Source organism: Poecilia latipinna, unplaced genomic scaffold (genome assembly GCF_001443285.1).
Source record: "Poecilia latipinna isolate Pla-1442-1.1 unplaced genomic scaffold, P_latipinna-1.0 Scaffold1847, whole genome shotgun sequence".
In the NCBI taxonomy this organism is placed as follows: domain Eukaryota; kingdom Metazoa; phylum Chordata; class Actinopteri; order Cyprinodontiformes; family Poeciliidae; genus Poecilia; species Poecilia latipinna.
Window position 1 is genome coordinate 93,684 of NW_015114463.1, and position 21,860 is coordinate 115,543.

General features: G+C 40.3%; 2 protein-coding genes across 4 annotated transcripts; both read right to left on the reverse strand.

Moving 5' to 3' along the window:
• Nucleotides 1–2,559: 2,559 nt before the first annotated feature.
• On the reverse strand, nucleotides 2,560–3,686 carry LOC106934706 (forkhead box protein I1-like). The gene is made up of 2 exons (XM_015014777.1): nucleotides 3,273–3,686; nucleotides 2,560–3,192 (listed from the first exon to the last, which is right to left on the reverse strand). Exons 1-2 carry the CDS (start codon nucleotides 3,610–3,612, stop codon nucleotides 2,780–2,782), a joined length of 753 nt encoding a protein of 250 aa, XP_014870263.1. The 5' UTR covers nucleotides 3,613–3,686; the 3' UTR covers nucleotides 2,560–2,779.
• A 2,009-nt stretch (nucleotides 3,687–5,695) lies between these two features.
• On the reverse strand, nucleotides 5,696–17,220 carry lcp2a (lymphocyte cytosolic protein 2a). Of its 3 annotated transcripts, none has more exons than XM_015014788.1 (22): nucleotides 17,176–17,220; nucleotides 15,412–15,588; nucleotides 14,658–14,720; nucleotides 14,529–14,575; nucleotides 14,327–14,389; nucleotides 13,497–13,522; nucleotides 13,133–13,170; nucleotides 12,315–12,492; nucleotides 12,116–12,207; nucleotides 10,666–10,717; nucleotides 10,196–10,273; nucleotides 10,074–10,099; nucleotides 9,842–9,861; nucleotides 8,208–8,318; nucleotides 8,116–8,134; nucleotides 7,987–7,999; nucleotides 7,818–7,902; nucleotides 7,121–7,161; nucleotides 6,926–6,996; nucleotides 6,676–6,750; nucleotides 6,402–6,551; nucleotides 5,696–6,176 (listed from the first exon to the last, which is right to left on the reverse strand). In XM_015014788.1, exons 2-22 carry the CDS (start codon nucleotides 15,481–15,483, stop codon nucleotides 6,030–6,032), a joined length of 1,467 nt encoding a protein of 488 aa, XP_014870274.1. In that variant the 5' UTR covers nucleotides 15,484–15,588; nucleotides 17,176–17,220; the 3' UTR covers nucleotides 5,696–6,029. The 3 variants fall into 3 exon arrangements, with proteins under 3 accessions (XP_014870274.1, XP_014870276.1, XP_014870273.1); XM_015014790.1 differs by lacking the exon at nucleotides 17,176–17,220 and adding an exon at nucleotides 15,666–15,973 and having other exon boundaries at nucleotides 7,987–7,996; XM_015014787.1 differs by lacking the exon at nucleotides 17,176–17,220 and adding an exon at nucleotides 15,666–15,966.
• Between the last annotated feature and the right edge of the window lie 4,640 nt (nucleotides 17,221–21,860).

Here is a 21,860-nt window from a genome sequence, read left to right on the forward strand (position 1 = left end):
AACTATTTCTGTTTTGCTTCGAGTGAAATTATCTTAGTTCACTTGAAATAAGATAAAACTAACTTACAAGCAAGATATATGAGCTTGTATGAGCTTAATATTACTATTGACTTAATATAGAATTTTTTTGGAAAGTACTAATAACTTATAACACGACATTTTAAACATATTATAACTGCAATAATCTGTCAATGTAATTAATACTTTAAGGAATTATTGACTTAAAACAAGCTCAAATATCTTGCTGAAAATATTCTATTTACATTAAAACTATACAAAAAACTACTTTTTGGAAGGATGTTGTGTTTTTGCAGTGAACCCTCATCTGTCTTCCTGAAAATATACTTTAAATTAGTTTCATTTGTTTTTCAGCTGAAGTTAATTTTAAGTTTTGCCTTATTTTAAGTGCACTGAGACATTTGCATTAGAATCTAGACTAAAATACTTGATAGGTTTTAGTGTTTTTGCACTGAAAATACTTTTAGAATAGAAAGAGTTCAACAGTAGCCAAGTGAAAGGTAATTAAGCCCATTTTATTTATAAGTACTTTAATGACAGTAAAACTGAACCAGCATCATATAAAAACATCAAAAATAAAACTAACACAGAGAAGATGAAACACAACTTGACAAACAAAATGGCTTCCATTCATTCTGGGTCACAAGCACAACAGAAGGGTTTTCAAAACAGTTTTTAAAATAAAATCAAATAATCAAAGCAAAATTCATATGAAAGAACATATAAAAGGAAAATAAAACATATAAAAACAGAATAAAGAATAACATTAATTCCTCTGTAATATAATTAACAGAAAACTAAAGATAGTGGTTGAAACAATATTTTAATTCAACCAGGAACAGTGTGTTGATCTCGTCTTCACCTCCCATTGTCACATGTAAATGCTGCGCGGTCTGTAAGCTGTGGCTGCGGCTGGGGGTATCACCGCGCCCGGGGGCGTCGCAGCAGCTGGCGGTAAACGAGCGGCACACTCTGGAGTCTGTGATCCTGATGCCGCTGATAGCTGCTGAGTGTCTGAGTGTGACGACGTGTTGAGTGTCAACACACGCCACACTTACGTGATGTTATCACACACACACACATACACACACACACACACACACCGGGCTGGCCTCTACAGAGCGCCGCTCTCTGATTCGGGTCCAATCAGAGGCTCTCCAGAACTTCAGAGTTCAGGTGACTTTCATTTATTCAATCCAAGTTTCCATTTTAAAAGTTCAGATATTAGCAGATTTATTGATGACTTGAAGTTTTTTGGTTCCACTGAAAAGAACTTTCTTTTTAAAGCTGAAGCTAATAAACCGGACCGGTCCGGATTGGTTTCTGAGGGAATAGTGGCTGGAAGTTTGTGTGATTTTTATATAAAATCAAAGAAACAAGGCTGATGAAAGAAAAATGCTCCCTGATCTACAGGAACACTCCGGAACCAGAAAGGATCATGTTTGTGTTTTTGACGGCGATCCGGGTCAGAAACGTAGTCGTCAACTAGAACATGAATTGGACCTTTCATTGAGGTACAATTAATAATCTGGATACAAACCTATTCAATACATTGGAATATTATTGACAAGCCCATTTTTCCAGGAACTTTAAAGTATTATATAGATTACATACAAATGGATGTTTGAAAGCCTTTATTTCTGTTTATGATGAAAACTTGACATTTAAATTAGAACAGCACATAAGACTAATAAAAGAAACTTTTAATACTGATGTGTAGACTTAATGAAAAGTGTGTTTAATACCTGTTCATAGGTTATTGTTTTAAAAGGATACATTTAATTTGACAAAGAAGATTAATTGGGACTATTATTATAATCTAATTTATCTATACTATGGGGTCCTGCTTCTAAAATACCAGCTAAATAGGCCGATGAAAGGAAGCTAGTTAGCTAGCTGGGACCGAGCTAAATATGTAGCTTGCTAATTATGTATTTCGTTTATAAACTAAATATGTAGCTTCAATCTAAATATTCTAAATATTTAGTTAGTACACTGCACATTTAGTTTGCAAAATAAACGTTTAGTTTGTTAAGCAAATATTTAGGTCAGAACTTTAGAACTAAGCTAGCTAAATATTTAGCTCCTTGCTAGCTAGATAGCTAGCTCCGTGCTAGCTAGATGATTAGCTCTGAATATTTTTATTTTGCATATTCAGCTTGAAGCTTGCTTACTATATATTCGGTTTACAAACTAATATTCAGTTTGAAGCTAAACATGTTGCTTGCCAATAAAATATTTATTTTGAAACTGTAAGATGTATAAATGAATGAACAACATGGTGAAATTATGACTTTGACAGGCTAAATAACTCAATTTGTTGCTGTTAATTTCTGTGTACCTTTATAATCGACAACCGTTTAGAAAAGTCTTTTAATTTATTATTATTTATCACTAGATTAATTCCTGAAGAATAACATCAATCATTTTCAGATGTTTTATTGTGTTAGAAACTTTATTTAATCTAAACGAAGTAATGGACACTTTTAACAGAACCAGTGACACCAGAACCACAGACAGAAACAGAAGCAACAGTTTTTAGGAAAATCAATTTATTTACAGTAATAGTTACAGTTTATGATTTTTAAAACACACATAAAACAATTAAAGTTGGACTGTAGACTTGTTTTTAATGGATATTTTAATGAATATCTGATTTTAAAAACAATAAAAATGAACACTTTTTTTTCTTTGTTTTTTTCTTTGTTCTAAAGTTGATCACCTTATTATTTAACTGGATAAATATAAAAGTGGAGTTTTTTCACTGGAGAAGCAGAAAGTCGAGCAGAGCATCACTGAAGAACTCAGAGAAACCCAGATCACAACCAGGATCCAGATCAGAACCGGGATCCGGGTCAGAACCAGAACCGGGCTCCATGCAGGCCTGATGATCGGCCAGGCAGGGGAGTGGGGGGGGAGTCCACTGGGCCGGGGGGAAGAAAGGAAGAGGAGGAATAGGAGGAGTGGAGTCTGGAACCAGGAAGTTCAGCGATGAAGAGGAGGAGTCGGAGTGAGGAAGAGTAGAGCTACTGCAGTGCATGCTGGGACATTTGGAGCTGGGCTCTGATGATGATGATGGCTTCTTGTCAGACTTCCTCTTCCTTCTGCGGCGGAAGCTGCCGTTGTCGAATCTCTTCCCGCAGTCTGGGTCCAGAGTCCAGTAGCTTCCCTTACCTGGGGAGGAAGAGGAGGAGGAGGAAGGTTACAGGAAGTGATGTCACATCTTACAGGAAGTGATGAAGGCGGGTGCAGACCTGGGTCGCCGTCGCCACGGGCGACCTTCCTGAAGCAGTCATTGAGCGACAGGTTGTGGCGGATGGAGTTCTGCCAGCCTGCCCGGTTCCGGTCGTAGAATGGGAACTGGGTCGACACGAAGCTGTAGATCTGGCTCAGCGTCAGCCTCTGATTGGGTGAGCTCTGGATCGCCATGGCAATGAGGGCCGAGTACGAGTATGGGGGCCGCACCGGGCCCAGCAGATCCGAGGAGCAGAACCAGGACCAGAGTGGAGCGGTGCCGTGGACCGGGTTCGGAACCGGCCACGGAAACGGAGTGGCGCTGGAGTAAAGGCTGCAGGTAGACCTGTCCAGATCCATGCTGTCTGAACACCTGCTGCTCACCTGGGCCTCTTATAGCCCCAAGCCCCGCCCCAAGCCCCGCCCATCCCCTACTGATTGGCTGTTGGGAGCAGGGTGGGTGGGGCTTAATTTGAATAAGAACAGGCGGAATATCTGCCCCGGGGGCAACAGGGTGAGACGTTAGGACCTGAGTCAGCCAGGGGGAGATTCTACTACCACAACTGGTCCTGGTTCTGATCCAGTCCTGACTCTGATCCAGTCCAGGTTCTGATCTGGTTCAGGTCTTACATAAAGTTTTACTCACTTCCTGAGAAGCTGTAAGAAATATTTAATCCCTGAAATCAGAACCAAGCTTTTCTGAAGTAAACAGAACCAGCTGGATCAGAATCAGGACGTGTTTGGACCAGTTTCTTTCAAAGTGTTTATCTGTTTGTTTATTAATCAGTTAATTTATCGGTTCCTTACAGTTGAATCGGTTCACTCCTCCAGGTGTTTCCGTTCCCAGGTTTCCAGTTGTTGACGTTTCCAGGAATAAATGTTGAAACCGGATCGGACCCGGAGACTTCCTGAAGACATTTTAATCTGCAGCCATCAGACAGAACCTCCGGGATCGGATTAGAACCAGAACCAGACGGTGACTTAGCAGGTTTTCTGTTTGCAGCAGAAACTGGGATCATATCAGGCTTTACTGGTTTCTGGGTGCCATCTTTAAAAACATGGCAGCTCAGTTCAGATGATTAATGAGGTCAAAGGTCAGCCGAATGACTCCTGCAGACTGAGGTCACTGTGGAACATACTGACCGCTCAGAGCGACTCCACACAACCCACTGAGCTCACAGCATTGAAAACAGAAAACAAGCGATACAGCTCTATAAATTTGTTTGATAAACTAAATGTAACAAATTAACTGAATCTTTAAAAGTTGGAGCTCCATTCTGTTTTTGGTTTCTCATCCTGTTGTCTTGTCTTCTTCTTTTGTTTATCTGGTGTGTAAAACTGGTCGAACATCCAGGATGAAGCCCTGAGGAACTCCACATCCAGACGTTGAGCTGCTGGATTTCTGTTCAAACATTTCCAGTTAAAACACACACAGTTCCCAGCTGATAAATGAGCTGCCAGTCTGTCAGCAGCGAGCGCTCAGAGTGGATTTACAGATTACCCCTGACACACACACAAACACACACACACACACACAGAGATCTTTAATTCATCTCCACCAGTCAGGCTGCAGCTAACGGATTCGTTATCTCATCACTTCCTGATCCGCTCAGGCTGCTGACGGTTGGAGGCGAGCATAGTAATCTGTGGAGGGAACAGTCAAAACATCAGCAACCAACCACTTGGTGTGAGGGGTTAGGGGGGATGAGGGGGTGTTACCATGGGAACAGGTAACTGAACACCTTCAACTGTCTCCAGATGTAAAATCCCCAACCAGCAAAGGAAGCTAATAAACTGAATGTTTTTACAGTGAAACTAAACCTCAAACTAAATTTTTTTTTCAAACTGATACTAAACGTTTCTAGCTTCATGTTTCTGAGCTAATTTTGATATTTGTGTGTAAATTTGTTTAATGGGGCTAAAACCGTCTCATTGCTGCCTTCTTTAGGTCGAACGGTGGTACTGCAGTTCCCCTGTTTGTTACATCACATCCTGTCCAGATTTTAAACCCGCGGTGCCCAAAGTCAGTCCTGGACGACTCCATGTTTTAGTTCTCTCCCTGGATCCAATTATGGCTCGTTAGAAGGCCTAAGAAGAACATTGACATGCTGAAAAGGTTGTTACTACCATCTGGGAGAGAACTAGAACATGCAGAATGCCGAACCTCCAGGATCCACTTTGGGCATCACAGTCAGATGCACGCCCCCTGGTGGTGAGTCAGGAGCTGGAATAGCGAGTGTGGAGAGCATAGATCGTCAGCGTTTCTCACAGCAGCTGTCAGGAGTCGCAATAAAAGTCTCCAAAATAGAAGAACTTTACCAACAGGGTATTTACTAGAAGTTAATGCTAATGCGCTATACAACACAGGATGCAGTTCTTGAACCTGACCACATGATGCTCAGAGTTCAGTCAGCCTGACTGAAATAAAACTCCAGAACTTTTCTGATGTTTCCAGGTGTTTTAATGAAATCAGCTGATGGCAAAACAACACATTTACAGTAAAAGAGAAGAACAAGAACAAGAAGAAGAGGAGGTGCACAGAAGCTCTGCTTTAGTTTTATAGTTTGTTTGTGGGTCCAAATGGAACAGAACCAACATAAGCTCTAGTATTTCTGAAGAATATTCTTAAAGGTTTAAAGGTTGAAACTGAAAAAAGAAAACAAAGCAACATGTGCAAAGATGGAGGACTTTCTGTTCATCATGCTCATCAGACCTTTGAACTGAACATTCATCTGAACCGGGTCCGACTGGAGCCGGCTTCGGTCTGGTTCAGTCTGTCAGGACCAGCTCTGCTCCAAATAGTAACCGGCCGGGTCCGACAGCAGACACTGGTTCTGGTGGCTGGAGCTCCGGTTTTTAGCATCAATGAGGACCAGAGGGGACTGGGAATAATGGTTGATGATGTCACTGACTGACGGGAAGAACTGGAGACACAAAACAGCAGTTAGAGCCAAGACCGCTGCCCCCTACAGGCTAAATTAAAAACTACATCAGAGCGATGCCCCCTACAGGCTAAACACTGAAACTGCTAACAGTCAAAGCATGGTAATGTCTCGTAGCATTAGCGGCTAACAGGCAGGTGTTAATGCATGTGGATTAGCTGCTTGTGGCTCCTGTCTGTGTCTCCAGAGGCCGTCGGTGGTTCTGACCTCCTGAGCTTTGAGTCCGGTTCCCAGCTGGAACTGCTGGCTGTGTTGCCGGATCTGGATGTTGTAGACTTTGTCCTGGTAGAAGACCATGAGGGTGAAGGGCTGGTTGGGCTGCTGTCGGGTGCTGTCCCTCACCAGGTAGGCCCCGTCCTGCGCACACACACACACACACACACACACACACACACACACACACACACACACACACACACACATTAACACCGGCTATCAGCTCATCTTGTAATCAGAGTCCTGATGCTGGATGGATTCTCACCCTCTGGACTTTCTTCAGGCATCCCTCAGCCTGCCCACGGCTCACCTTCCCAACGTACCAGTTTGGGTCCAGAGCCTGCAAACCAATACACACACACACACAATGCTGAAGCTGCTGAATGTCCTCAGCCCTGCAGAGTGTAATGCAACAGCATCCCCTGCTGCCCAACCAGGGTCTGAACAGAAAATTGTGATTTTTCTGGACTCCCAGCTGGTCGAGGTTTGGTTTTAGAGCTGATGGTGTCTCTCACCTCGCTGGCAGCTGTGGTAGGAGGTGGAGGACGGCTGGGCGCCGCAATGCTGCCTCTGTGTTCGGCCATAGCTGAAAGCAGACAGACGGCATTCAGCAGCCGGTTTCTGATTCACAGTAAGATCAGCTGGAGCAAACTGAAGGTTTTATTCAGATTCAACCAGAAAATGTTCGGATTCCTTCAGGTTTCTCTTACCAGACTGCAGCTTGTGAGGCAGAGAGGCTGAGGAGGAAAAACTGCACAAAAATATAACCCTGTTAGAGATCATCTGAGGCAGAAACATTAAAGGTCCAGGAAAAATAATATTTTATTACATATGTGTTGAAACTATCACTTTAATATGTTTAATATGAGACAGATAATCAGTGAAAACAATCTTCTCTGCTTCTTCCAAGTTACTAGAAACAACCAATCAGAGCCAAGAGGCGGGACTTAGCGCTGTCAATCACCTCATGTACACACCGCTTAACTAGCCGGTCAACACTAAGGCCAGTTAGTATAGCAGATAAATGGTTTTCATGTAATGGTGAGTTGTTTCTCCACCATTAGCACATTTAGCAGTGACTACATGAGGTTGATTGACAGCACTAAGGCCCGCCTCCTGGCTCTGATTGGTTGTTTTTGGTCGGGAGGAGGTGGAGCTGAATCTGTCTCATAAACTGTCATGACATGGTGACAGTTTTAACATCCATGTAAAAACAAATTTTTTATAAAAGTTACTGCAGCTTTAAGTGGTGAGCCTCCAGGGCCGCAGCCGACTCCCCAGGGCCCCGGGCACACTGCTCCGCACTTTACTCTGATTTCATTTCTTTGTTTAAGCAGGTGAGTTATGAAGAACAAACTTTTATTAACGACCTTCTGATGAGACGGGTGAGTAGAAGTGAAGGCTGACCTGGCGGCATGCTGCGGCAGGGGCCCGGGGATCCCGGGGCGCGGCGGCAGATTCTTGTGAAGAGGGAACGTGTTGTGTTTAGGGACTGTGGGAAAAGAAGCAGAAGGAGGAAGCTTCCTTTATTCGCTCTGCGATGCTTCAGGATTTCAAACTGGACAATGGAACTCACTATCTTGTGTCTGCTGAAGAGAGAAGAGAAGAAAGGGTCAAAGGTCAGTCTCCATCAAAATCTGTTCTATGTAGCAGTGAACAATCATGTTTCATCTAACATGAATCAATAAAAACCGGAGCAGCTTACCTCTCTGTGTCCATCGAACCTGAAAACAAAAATATCAAATTATTATCAGGAACTTTCTGGAACCAAAAGATTCAACCTGAACCACAGAGGACCTGCTAGGGGGCGCTACTCTGGCAGAGGAGTTGCTCCTGCTGACGGAGGAAGAGGGAGGAGGAAGAACTGGAGGTTTGGACCTGGGCGGTTCCGATGCGTCCGCTGGTGTCCTGTGAGGACAGACACATTAAACTCCTGATGAGCAGCTAAAGCTAAACATGAGCATCTAGAACAGGAAACATTCAACACTTTGCAATCTAGACTAGAAGCTGCTGCTGTTCACTTCCTCCTGCTGGTTCTGCCTTCGTCGTCTGTTTTCTCTCTGCATTGCGAGCGCATCGCTGCAACAACATTGTGACTGAAGTTCACTAACAGTCAACAGGAGCCGGAGTTTAACGTTAAACCTGAACTGTTTGACGTAAGCGGCCATGTTTAACGCCTGTGATCCAGACGTAGCTGTAATCTTTAAAACTGGTCTTCAGTTTTATTTATAGACTTTTTCTATAAAAAAAAAAACTTGAAAACTTTGATGACTACATGAAGGCACTAGGTGTGGGGTTTGCCACCCGGCAGGTGGGGAACCGAACCAAGCCTAATTTCGTGATGAGCGTGGATGATCAGGGGCTGATCTGTATGAAGTCTCAGAGGTCAAATTAAAGCTTAACGAGCCTTTCAATGAGACAACTGCTGATGACCAGAAGACAGGGACTGTGGTTAGTCTCACTTTCAGGTTTTGCCATAAAGGCACAATTTGTTCCTGTTTTCTTAGAAAAATCTATTTTAAAAATCCCCAAGTATCTAAATATGTTTCAGCTCAAATGAAGTGTGAAAAACTTGAACAAAAATACATTTCTCTTGTGCAGAAACTTAATTTCCTGAAACCAGTTAGTATTAGCTTTACACGTGGTTTACTGCTAACAAGACTATCATTTCTTCAACAAAAAAAAAAACTGTTTCTGCTTAGTTTACACCAGATTATCTTCGTTTCATTTAACTACAACTCATTTAGTTCAGCTATTTAGCTATTCTAGCTTCTACCACTTTAGCTTACCTTAACTTAGTTTAATTATCCTCTACTTTAACTTAGTTTACTTTAGTTTAGCATAAAACCATCTCAGTGAATCTATTAACTTTCCTGTCCTACCAAGTTTTTGAGTTATTATTAATTTTATTTTACTTTTGATCAGTTGCTGTGCTAAAGTGATTGAGAATATTCATCTCTCCACATGTAGAGATGAATAAACAAGCACCAAGATGTTAGCTAACTTAAACTCAAAGACTTTTGAAAATCCTAGAGGACCGCCCATGAAAGAGACTTCAGAAGTTACATAAAACTATAACAGGAAGTATAACAGGAAGTCATATGAGATGGATGGCTATGGGCCAATTCACCAATTCACGTCCTTTGCAGAGTCATATCCACATTTCATAGCTTAACCTTAGTGTATTAGCTTATTTTCCACTGTAGTGTTTTATATATATTATAAAGATAATGTAAACTAAAACTGTTTTATATCTTCTCATTCATTCAATTAAACCAGTTATGCATTTTCATATTTTATAAAATGTATTCTGAGTTCTATGAACAAGATTTATCTTCATGTTTTTTTTAAAATATGTATTATGTGTGTGTGTGTGTGTGTGTGTGTGTGTGTGTGTGTGTGTGTGTGTGTGTGTGTGTGTGCGTACGCACCTCCAGGACTGTGCACCAGGCTGCAAAAACAAAATTAAGTTAGAAACATTAAACTTTAAATTTCAGTGTAATTTTGCATGTGTGTGTGTGTGTGTGTGTGTGTGTGGGGGGGGGGGGTTCCTCAGGGTCGAGTTGTTGTACTCCCTTTTTTTCTCATTCTAAACTTTATTGTACTGAGTTGTAGAATGTTGATAAATGTGCAGCAGCTGAGTTAGCTTTAAAGGACACTCACTCTGTCTGCTGAGTTGAATTGATGTCCTGAGAAAGAGAGAGAACAGAGCAAATGTCCACAGATTATTCTCAATGTTTCAGCGATGGCAGCCGGAGCTGTAGGCTGAACGGCCGAGGGATTACCTCTGATGGGGGACTGGGTGTTTCGTGACTCGCGTCCAGGTTTGATGTCACGACACACCTTGGGAGGCCCTGCGGGAACTGAACACCAACAACAGCAATGAGACACATGAATACGACAAAGTACCAATGGTTTTTAAATTACCAGAAAAAAGACAAAATATTATGAGAATGAAGTTGTAATATTAGTAAATCAAAGTGGTAACTTCATAACTCTTACATGGAAAGTAACAATAAATTAAAATGATAAATGTTTAACATCTTGTGAGTTTCAGTTTACAAATAAGAAAATATTTAATCGTTCAACACGTGAGCATTAAATTGTTTTCAGCAGCAGCACTCTGAAATGTTAACAAAATTTTTCTCATATTTTGCATTTTTACTTTGCTAATATTCTGACCTTATGCCTGTAATATTTAGACATTTTTTCCTGTAGTAAAATAATCTGTTTGTTTCTGTTTTTATGAACGTACGGTTTCCTGGCGGTCGTCCGTGAGGAGACGGGTCTCTTCTGGACTCTACGGGCTGCACAAACACAAACACAAAAGAAAGTTCAGTAAAAATGAATCAGCTGGAAGAACTGGAAACTCTAAACTTCACATCCAAACAACTTGTTTCCACTAACCAAAATCTTTATTCCATCCACATAAAATACATCGCTGCTGGTTTGACGTAACCCCAGAATGATTCATTAATTAGTAAGAGGGCAGACGTTACTTTAACTAGACTTAATCTAGGTTTCATTCTCTTCATCATTTCAGGACTTTATAAAAATCTGTGATGGTTCAACTTTCAATTCCTAAAATACATCCAGTTTCACATCAAGCTGAAAAACACACTGTACATGTGTTTTTCTTTTCTATTGTATTTCTGAATTTAAGCTCAATTGTTTTCTTGAGTTGTATTATTTTTTCTATAATATCTGGTTGATGCAGAAAATGCAGAAAAAATGATTCAGAACGAACCTGAAATTGTCTCATTAGCTGCAATTTCATTACAAATGTGAGCAAATCTTTAAGTATTTTCAAATGTCAAATGTTAAAAAAAAAAAAAACATGATTTAGCATTTGTTGAGTTTCCATTAACTAAGAAATTAAGCTGAAATCCCAAGTGAATAAGTTTGTTGAGGCGATAAGTCATTAAAACCATTGCAGCGATGATCTCCCTCTTAATGCCGCAGTCTGTTTAATAATGAATAGATTTAAGATTATCTTAATAACCTATGAAATTTTAAACAGTTTGGCTCAAAACTAATCAGATAAAAATTCTTTGTTATTGTTTCTCAGATTCGTCTACATGTTTTTCTCTGTTGTTGCTCTGGAATAAATTTCCTTCCAAATCAGATCTGATCAGTTTAATCCATTCTTAAAACTTATTTCAGCCAAGGTCTGATGCTGCAGCCTTCCTGTTCTCATTTTGATCATTTTATTCCACTGTGATTTTATAGTTTTTATGTGAAGTTTGAACCTGTTTGTAAAGTGTTACATAAACATTGACTTTCTACTTCCTGTCTTCTTCTTCTGCGTTTCCCTCAGTAGAAACCTCCGGCTGCTGATCATGTGACTCGTGATCCGAATAAAGTGTTTCCACTGCAGTTTTGCAAAATAAGTCTATTTCAATACAAAGAACCACCTCAATGTTTTATCAAAAATCTTGACTTCTTTTAAATTTTCATTAAGTGAATTTATTTGTATAAGTTTGCAACAAATTCTGTGTCTGATAGAAACGCCTGTGAGTCCTGAATGACTGAATGAGTTCAGGAGCGTCTCAGAGAGGAAAAGCTGAACAGAATCCAATTTTTATAGAAATATAAAACAGGTGAATGAATGAATGTTAATGCAGGAGAATCAGCACAAGAACTGTTATAAATGTAGAAATGACTAAAGTCTGATGCCGTTTTTCAGTGTAGCTGTTCAGACTGACCATGCGGGCCGGGGGTGCAGACAGTGAGGTGGGGGGGCGGGGACACAGAGCGGGGGGCGGGCCTCTGGCCGCCACGTTGTTGTCCCTCCGGTCTGCACACAGAAACAGAAACCGTTAACCTCTGATGACCTGTGACCTGGTGACCTCGCTGTGGGTTTGATGGGGTCAGCGTTGTGTGACTGCTGCGCCATGTGAGTACCGATGTAGTCCCCGTCCCCAATGGGCTGAGACGGGCACAGCTTGTGGTCCTCTGCGGGTTCAGAGGGCGGCGGCTCATAGTCGTTACCCGCGTCCAGGTCGTCATTCGGGGACTCGTAGTCCCTGTCATCTTCGTCGCTGTACGGACTCTCGTAGTCATCGTCAAACTCTTCGTCGTCCTGCAGAGCAGAAGATCATCTCTTAAAGAAACCCGACCGAGTTCTGTTAGTCTTCATGTTCATGAAACATGAAGCCATTTTTCAGTGTAGCTGTTTTCCCTCAGGAGGGAAAACATCAACCTAGGAAAGGGTCAAAGGTCATCTCCTAACATTCTGAGAGGAAAACGTCTCAGACATTCCAGCAGATTCAGATCAAGGTCAGAGGTCAGAACATGAAACAGCAGAATCCCAAATCGCTTTGGGGTTACAGTTAAAATTGAACAGCAATAATCTGAGTCATAAGAGAAAAAATAGGTTTTAATTTCACCATGTTATTCTTTAGTTTATAAAAGTCAAACTAAATACTTAGTTTGCAAACTAAATTACAGTTTGAAGATAATTTACTTAGCAGGCTAAATATATATTTAAAAAGTTAAATATTTAGTTTAGCAGGAGTTTGTGAATCATTTTGGACAGACGACGTATTTCAGTGTCTTAGTGAATCCTACAGGCTGTTGGATCTTTCATGTTTCTGTCGATAACGATGCAGCAGAATGAGATGTGTTGTTGTTCATCTTATATTAAAAGTCATTTTTCCTTCATTCGTGTTTAAATAAATCAGCAGAGAAACAGGGTTAAAGTGAAATCAGGTCAGACTCACAAACTCGTCTTCGCCCCATCCTCCATCAACGTTCATCTCTGCAAAGCACAAAGAAACACGTTACCAACGTCTCACATTAGCTTCTGTATCGCTACATCACTTCAGTATTTAGAGGCTGTTTCCATGGAGACCGTTTCCATGGAGACCATTTCCATGGAGACCAACTGTTGTTGTGTTTCACATCAGGAACAACCCAGAACCTTGCAGGACCGGTCATCTCAGAGTAACAAACTAGTTTAATATCAGATGATCATAATTCAACTGGAGCCAAACGGAAAGAACCGAGCCGATCACTTCCTGTTCTGGTTCTGTCAACGAAAACCCAATCAAACCTGATCAGCTCAGGAGACGGAAACTAACTCACCTGGTTCTTGATACTTAGGAGTCGACCTGTGAAGCAGAAACACACAAACAGGACATGAATCAGTTCAGTTATGAACCAATTCACTTATGAACCAGTTCAGTTATTAGTTCAGCAGCTGGGATGAGTGTTGTCTCCTTTATGTCTGAGGTCCAGTTTCAGGTTTTAGCAGGACTGTCGTCATGGTATCGTCATAACTAACATTAGAGCTGTCAGTTATGGTGAATCGTTCATAAAGTTAGAGTCAAAAATTACAACAGTTTGGGTTATTTTAGTCATAATTAATTTTTCAAAGTCAAGTCAAAGTTATTCATTAATTTCCTTGTGTCGCAGTTTAAAACTAACAATTTAATAAGCCGAATAAATATTTTAGCTACTTGTTCTGATGTTGAAATAGATTATGAAAGTAGAAGCTGGATCTGCAAACTGATTATATAAACTGAAAAAAGAAGAAATGAAAAAGGAGCACAACAAGAAACTGAAACAAAGAAAAGAAATAAAAAGTAATTGTTTTGTTTACATCTAAATATTTTAGCTAATGTGCAAATTCACTTGTTTTACAGTTGAAGTAGACTATCAAAGTAAAAGCTCTGGCAAAACCACTAGATAAACTGGAAAAATAAATAAATAAAATTAGAAAAAAAAAGAAAATGGAAAAACGAAGAAAGAAACGAATGTTTAGCTTCAAGCTAAATGTTTAGCTGTTTAATTTGAATATTTAGTTAGCATAACCGGATGAGAGTGACTGAAATTATTTATTTCTCCAGGCAGGCTGAATGACTCGAATTATTTTTGTTCTGTGGTTAACAGATGTTTGTTTGTGTGAGACGTACTTTTTAGAAAACAAGCCTTTCTTCTCGTTCTTGTAGATTTCATTGCTGATCTTAGAAATCATCCTGCAGACATAAACACAGATTAAGCAAAAACAGCCATGAAGACAAAACAAAGATAATTGTCTTTATTAATTCTGCGCTTTAGATAAGGTAGAGAAGCTGTTTGTGTTCAGTCTGAGATGAAAACCTTCCTCTGACTTACGGAGCGTGAAGCTTGGGGAACTTCTGCAGGTCGTTGTCTGTCAGATTCTGCAGAAACAAAAACATCAGTGAGGATGATGATCCTGGCCTTCGTCACTCCTCTTCCTCCTCTTCCTCCAGAAACACTCACCACAAACCTGGAGCCGCTGATGGAGTTCTTCAGAACCACCTTATCACAGCCGGGGAGGTTCATCTGCCACAAACAAAGTTCGTCCTTCAGCACAACTTTACCAGACCGACAGACAGAGGCTAGGGCCAGTCCAGACCGGGGGCCTGAAGGGGGCCAAAGGGGGGCCACCAGGGAACACCGGCCCCTGGTGGCTGGACCAGAACTGGTTCTGGTCCGGTTACAGCTGGGTCCAGAATGGATCATCAACACAGCAGCTCATCTACAGCTGCTTGAAAAACTAAATCAACATGCTTCAATGGTCTAGTCAAAGTCCAGACTAGGCAATACATAGTGCAAACATGGAAGAGCTGAAGCAGCTTTGAGAAGAAGAACCAACCCAAAACCCTAAAGGTTTGACGCTTTAGGGTTCCTGCCTGGTTCTGGTTCAGGTTCAGTACCAGGCTCAGTAGCTAATTCAGCTCATCAGCAGATAATTAGCATCTGCATCAGCAGGAAGCGGTTCCTGTTTGTTGCATTGTTCTGGACCTGAAACGACCATCTCAGCGCTTCTATCCAACCCAGTTTGGTTCCCAGGAAGCATCGGGAATAAAGACATTCTCCTCCATGACATCCACCATCAGCTGCACTGTTCTGAACCAGAACCGTCCTGGTTCCTCCAGAACCAGACTCTGGGGACTCCCAGGGTTCAGGACGATATAAGATGTGGAAACAGAAAAAAAGAGGAAAGGGACTGATTCTGGCTCTGGTTCCTCACCCGCTTCAGGTAGTCGGCCAGCTGCTGGGGGCTCCAGCCCATCACCACCGACCTCTGGGGAACCGAACTCATCCTGCGTCTGTCCAGCTGAACTCGGCGCTCAGAGCAACATCAGAGGAAACGCTGCAGATCTTAGGCGTTCAGTTTCCAATTCCTTCAGTGACTCGTTTCTCCTTCCTGTCAAAACGCAAAACAAAACTCAGAAAAACCAAATACCTGCAGGGTTTCCTCAGCTTCCACTTCCCCAAACGCACCGTCTGTCCGTCTGCAGGAACCAGCACCAGAGATGGGACAAACATGTCACAAAGTGCCCAAGATGGCTTCCTTCTGTCTCTCCCCTCCCTCTTTGAGGAAGTGAGTGTGCAGCGGGGGGGCAGCAGCAGCGTCTTCCTCCTTCCCCTGCCGACCGCAGAGTCAAACAGCCGCCGCAGCTGCACCCACTCACTGCAACACGGCGACGCAACAGACGGCAAATTAACTCAGGGTTCACACCAAAGCCACCATGTTGCTCTCAGCCGGGACTGGGTCGGTTCTGCCGGACCTGGGTCGGTCCACGTCAGAACACTCCTGCAATAAAACAGACTTTATTCATGAAGACGTTTCCCTCGCTGCTTTAATTACAGAAGTTCTGAGTTCACTTCTCACTTTCTGTTTCCTGGTAGAAACTCGAAACACTTCGAGGGAAGATTTCTTTTTTCTTCTTTTTTCTTCAACTGGAAAAACAAAACGAGGTCAGATTGAGAAAACGGAAATCATGGGTAGAGATAAAACAAAAAAAACCCATCGAGAATGAGTCGATGTCTGAATGGCAAAGGTCAAAGGTCACTGGAGTGGAGAAAAACACCTACAATTTCCTCTGCAGTCCATGGTGATTCTGAAGGAGCTGCAGAGATCCACTGCTCAGGTGGAGGAAAACCATCACAAGTCTGGACGTTATGGAAAACTGTTGATGAAAGACAATCAGAAGAAGTTATGTTAGAAGCAATTCATCAGATGAATCAATTATTGAAATAATGAACTAATTTAGTAATCAATTAATCATTAACTTCAGTATAGAGACTGTAATAGAGACCATTAGCTGTTAGAACAACAGAGTCAGAGCTGTAATGAGGCCAAAACTGAACAATAAATATGAACATCATACATTTAAAATGAATAAAACTTTCATGTTTGTAAATCTATTCTACCAGAACAGCTTCACTTGTTTCAGAATCTGGAATAAATCTCCTATTAAATCACCTTTTCAATCCAGTTATTAATCAGTCATCAAACTCATTTTTATTTTATTATTCTGAGAGCAAGAACCTGTATGTAAACTTACTTTATATTTAGCACGATTACCCACAATTTGCCATGACCAACTTTAATTGGGTTAGCTACCAAGGAACATTTATCAGAAAGAAACCCTTTGTTGAATAAATGTTATGTTACATAATTTAACAGAAACAAATTACAATTTTGGCCAAAACACAGATCCAAGTTAGCAGCCATATACTGGAAGCAGCAGCAAATTAATCTTCTTTAATTGTCCCGTAAATAACTTTTATAATTTAGGTACACACACAGATTTAGGTAACGAACAAAATAAAACAAAATGAAATTTGTGCATCATAAATTTAGCTGAATTTAGCCTAGCTTCTATGGTTAGCTTATGCTAACTACACAAATGAATGTGGTTACATCACTAAATATTTTATTAAAGTTATTTTTAAATATATTTGATCGTTTGTGGAGTTTATAAGTTTATTATAAGAATATATTTACCTGTTATAAGTTTTATCGTCATGATGACACTGGCAGCAGCAGTAGCTGGTGGTTTCATCGGGTCTGAACCGGTTTCAACCAGTCTGAACTAGCTTAAACAGCTTTGCGGCCCTTTCTTCTGTAGTTCTTTGTTTTAACTTGAACATAGTTCAAATATTATGTCCTAAATATAGATAAATAAATACTTCATTGATAGATGCCACACAAAACCAATTAAATGTATTCAACTTTCATCAGGATGTTAGCGTGTTGACATTTATTCTTTATCTCTTTATTGCTTCAGCTCTGTGTTTAATGGTCTTATTGTTTATAATATTACTTTCTGTGTTGCCTGCAGTGGTTTCTGGTTTTTTTTTTTTTTAATTACTACAGGCTTCAACATCAAGATTTCTTATTGCTTGATGGATGAATCACCTGCTGAAGTCACAATTCCAACTTTGGAAAGTCTCCACCAACCCTAACCTAAATATCCAATATGGCTTCCACAACACTTTAAAATGTGATGATAGCTGCGGTATTATTTCTTATTCAGTCAGTCTCTATGAATCAGTTGCCAGTCATTTCTATGTGATCTTCCATTAGTAAATGTGTTGCTAGTAGCTATGATGTTTTAGTTTGTAAACTTGTGTTGAGAACTGGAATGCCTCTCTGACCTCTGATGTTATCCTGCCATAATTCAGGTACCTACAGTTGGGGGAGGAGGTTGTGGGAGTGCAGACATGAAAATAAAGAGCCTTCAGATGCAGAAGTGGTTAAAATTATAGTAAGAGCTTCACTGTGGCGTGAAAATGTAAATTTATACAAATAAGCAACTAGCCCACTTACATGTATTTATAGAATTATGAAACATTTACAAGTGAATGATTCATTTTCCTGTGCACATTAACAAGTGTTGTTTCTGATTAAGCAAGTAAAGAATAAAACTTTGATGAAACCAAACTGTCTAACTGTCATAAATGTAATCAAAATTTACATAGTTTAGCCTACCTCAGTTTAGTATACCAAGCTAATGTTAGCTAGCAATAGCTTAGCCTTCCTTAACTTCCCATCTTGCCTTAGCCAAATTTACCAATTGCTCTGTTTGTTTCTGGAACTCCTTATATCCAAGTGGAGAGCATTCCAGTTACAAGTTGGAAAACAGTGAGACTTGCTAACTGATGCTAACTAACCACTAACAACATATTTCTCTCAATTTTATGAGTTCAAACACCAGTGAATCTCTCGGCCTGATTCAGTCTAGATGACAGAATTCACTGACAGACAGACTGAATCACCTTTGAAATCATGTTCTTTTATTTTATTTTTATCTCTATGAAAATATTTGAGCAGCTTTGTGTAAAGATTGTGGTAGGCCTACAGATTTTCAGTCACTGAGGAGATGAATATAAATCAGTTAGGCTGCGTTCACACCAGCCTTGTTTAGACTGGTAATCTAATTTCAGTCCATTTGCCTAGGAAGTCCGTTTACGTTGGTGAGCTTTGAATGGTTATCGACCTCTGACCTCTGGTACTCCAAACCTTGATGTGGATTCGGTTGAAGTTCGGTGTGAACAGCAAGCGAACCGCAGACCCCTCCAAAAGCAGGAAGTGGATTGCAGCGCAGGACATTCTGGGTAAATACAACCAAAACAGACACGTTAGCCTAGCGATAGGAGAAAATATCTCGTGGTTTTTAGCCAAAGACCAGAGAAATCCTCTAACTGCTAAAATCTTAATTTTTGTTTACAATTTGCGATGGAGGAATTGGTGCAGTGTCTTCTTCAGAGGTTTTTGTGTCGCTTCCTTCAGTGGTTCTTGGTGCAGCGCCCCCACAGGTGAGTAGGGAACAATTTGCTCAAAGGGTTTGCCTGGTTTGAGAAGAAGAACTACAGCAGCTGGGAATGGGAAACATTTCACTCCAACTCTTTACATGAGTAAAACCAGATCTTATGGAGAAAACTTGGGTTAGAATCATGTTGGACTTCTTGTGTCTACTAAAGACCGGACTGTCCAATACTCATCATAAAGTAATATTTGCAGCCGTCTGGCAAACTTCACACCATGATGGTTAAGCCTGAAACCAGAAAGAAAAATTCTGAAAGACTGTCAGAAATTTCAGAGAACCTCTGATTGCGACCACGTCCACCGACCACAGGGCAGTCTGGAGCAAAAAGAAAATATAAAAACTGAATGAGTGTTTTTTCTTCTGAGGTTGTTACTTTGTCTTTAGAAGAGTAAAGGTCAAAATTAGCTCATGTGGTTCCGGAACAGAGTGATAGCGACACGATGATGCGGTGGAACAAAACAACATCCTGTAATGACAATACAGCAACTCTGAGAACCAGAAGCTGCTCTTCATGACACGGGCCAGGTCCAACAGCCAGCTGAACCGGGTCAGAACAGAACCACCTCAGGTCCACAAAGCTCCAGGAAAATATGTTTAAATGTTGGTGTTTATTATAAATCAATGAACATGAATTTTACATGTGGTTGCATCAATAAATGAGAAACAAATTTAATATTTCAGCAACTCCATCACAGTGAAACATTATAGAGTTTAATTCCACACACATTCATTTCAAGCCTTTTTTCTGGTATTGATGATGATTTTCTGCTTACAGTTCATAAAAGCAGAAAATTAAAATCAGAACATGATATGAAGCCATTAAAACAGTTTAAATAAAATCTGTATAACACCAGATTTCAGGTTATTTTATTTAACCTCATAGAAACGAATCGACTAATTCTTAGGCTGTACAGGAAGTAAACATGTGAAATATTGACTGAAGCACTGAGTCATAAATAAAAACCCCAGGTCGGGTTGACTGATGGCATCAGACCACAAATAACGGCCACATCCTGTCTGTAAGAGAGCCGTGCAAACTAGCTGCTATTTTCTCCTTGCAGCAGCCAGTAAACAAGCAGTCAGGGTAAAATACAGACCCGATTTAAAACATGACTTAATATATTCCTGATACCTCGATGAAGGTTCTTCTATCTCCTGTGATTAAAGACAAAGTTGGAAAAATTGACAGCTCTGATAATTATAGACCCATTGCCCTAGCAAGTACACTGTCAAAAGTCTTTGAACTAATTCTTTTGCCAAACTCTGCTAAGTCAGTAATGTCTACAGACAATCAGTTTGGGTTCAAGTCCAAACATGGAACTGATTTGTGTATATATGGCCTTAAAGAATTACTGAATAATTATAATAGCAAAAACGTTTTTTGTGTTTTTTTTAGACATCACTAAGGCTTTTGAACGTGTAAATCATAGAAAACTATTTTTAAAATTGTGCCAAGCTGGTGTGCCTAAATATATAGTAAGATGTCTGTCCTATTGATATGCTAATCAAACTATGCAGGTCAAGTAGGACAACTGTGTGTCTGCATCCTTTCATGTCAGCAATGGAGTCAGACAAGGAAGCATTTTATCCCCTATATTGTTTAATTTTTATATGAATGACCTCTCTAAGCAGCTAAACCTGTGTAGAACAGGCTGAATGGTTGGAGATACAATTTTAAATCATTTAATGTATCCTAAAGACCCTGTGGTTTTCAGTCCAAGTTCAGCAGGTCTTCAGAAGCTGCTTAATTTCTGTTGAGCATACTGAGAGCTACATGATGTTAAATTCAATTCATCAAAAAGTATAATTTTGATTTGTCACACGAAAGAGGACAAAAATAGGGTATTTCCAAATTTCAAGCTGTCTGGTATTTTATTGAATGTCTCAAATGAAGTCAAATGTTGACAGACCGTCTGCCTGATGATGAGGACATTTACTGTCAGGTTCGAATGATATATGCTCAGGCAAGTATCCTTGTTCCTAAGTTTGGATTCTGTTCTGATGACGTGAAACTGAACTTGTTTAGATCATATTGTACATCACTGTACGCTGCACATTTGTGGTGCAATTTTTAAAAAAAGTCAGTCTTCAAAGATTGAAGGTGGCTTATAATGATGCATTAAGACTTTTGTTAAAAAAGCCCAGGTGGACCAGCGCCAGTGAACTGTTTATATCTGCTCGCATCAGCACTTTGATGGCTGTTTTAAGAAAGCTTATGTATAAATTTATTTGTCATCTAACCGAATCTAATAATAGAATTATCCTACTGTTGACTAATGTTAAATATAGTGCAGTAAAATACTCATCTGTACTTTGGAGATATTGGTATGACTGCCTCCTAAATGGTTAGGGGCGTTTTTTTATGTACTTTTATTGTTTTCTTTTTTATGTAATTTGGACTTTGAGTGCGTAATAAAATCTATCTATTCAAGATTTATGTTCCTTATTTCAGAAAAAAAACTAATATATTACATTACTATCGTGTGAAAATGTTAATATTTCTTGATGATTATGAGTTAAAGAGAATAAAAACTCTCAGAAGAATGTTAAATATTAGAAGCTTCTGGTGTTCCAAACACCTGCAGAGGTTTCCTGAACACAAAAGGTGAAGATGGTCGTTCAGAGTGCTGTGCTACTGAAGGAAGGTTGAGTGGAAGGAAAAAGCACAAAAAATTAAAAGGGCAGTATTATAAAAAATTGACTTTTGTGAGCTTCACATCATGTTGTGTTATATTCTCATTAAAAACAAACCTGGAGTTTTGCCCTGGTCTCCATGGTAACCATTCAGAGGGCTTAAGTGCCTATTTCAACAAAACTCCACCTACGACTCCCACCCTGCTCCTGCGAACTAGCGGCAGCA

What these genes read in the sequence shown, in the direction of transcription:
- LOC106934706 (XM_015014777.1), bottom strand. Translation starts at nt 3,612, where the DNA reads ATGGATCTGGACAGGTCTACCTGCAGCCTTTACTCCAGCGCCACTCCG. An exon ending in CCGTGGCGACGGCGACCCAG is followed by an intron (nt 3,193 to 3,272) that starts GTCTGCACCCGC and finishes CTTCCTCCCCAG; the next exon opens with GTAAGGGAAGCTACTGGACT.
- lcp2a (XM_015014788.1), bottom strand. Translation starts at nt 15,483, where the DNA reads ATGAGTTCGGTTCCCCAGAGGTCGGTGGTGATGGGCTGGAGCCCCCAG. An exon ending in TCAGCGGCTCCAGGTTTGTG is followed by an intron (nt 14,576 to 14,657) that starts GTGAGTGTTTCT and finishes TTGTTTCTGCAG; the next exon opens with AATCTGACAGACAACGACCT. An exon ending in CCGGACTCAAAGCTCAGGAG is followed by an intron (nt 6,177 to 6,401) that starts GTCAGAACCACC and finishes TTGTGTCTCCAG; the next exon opens with TTCTTCCCGTCAGTCAGTGA.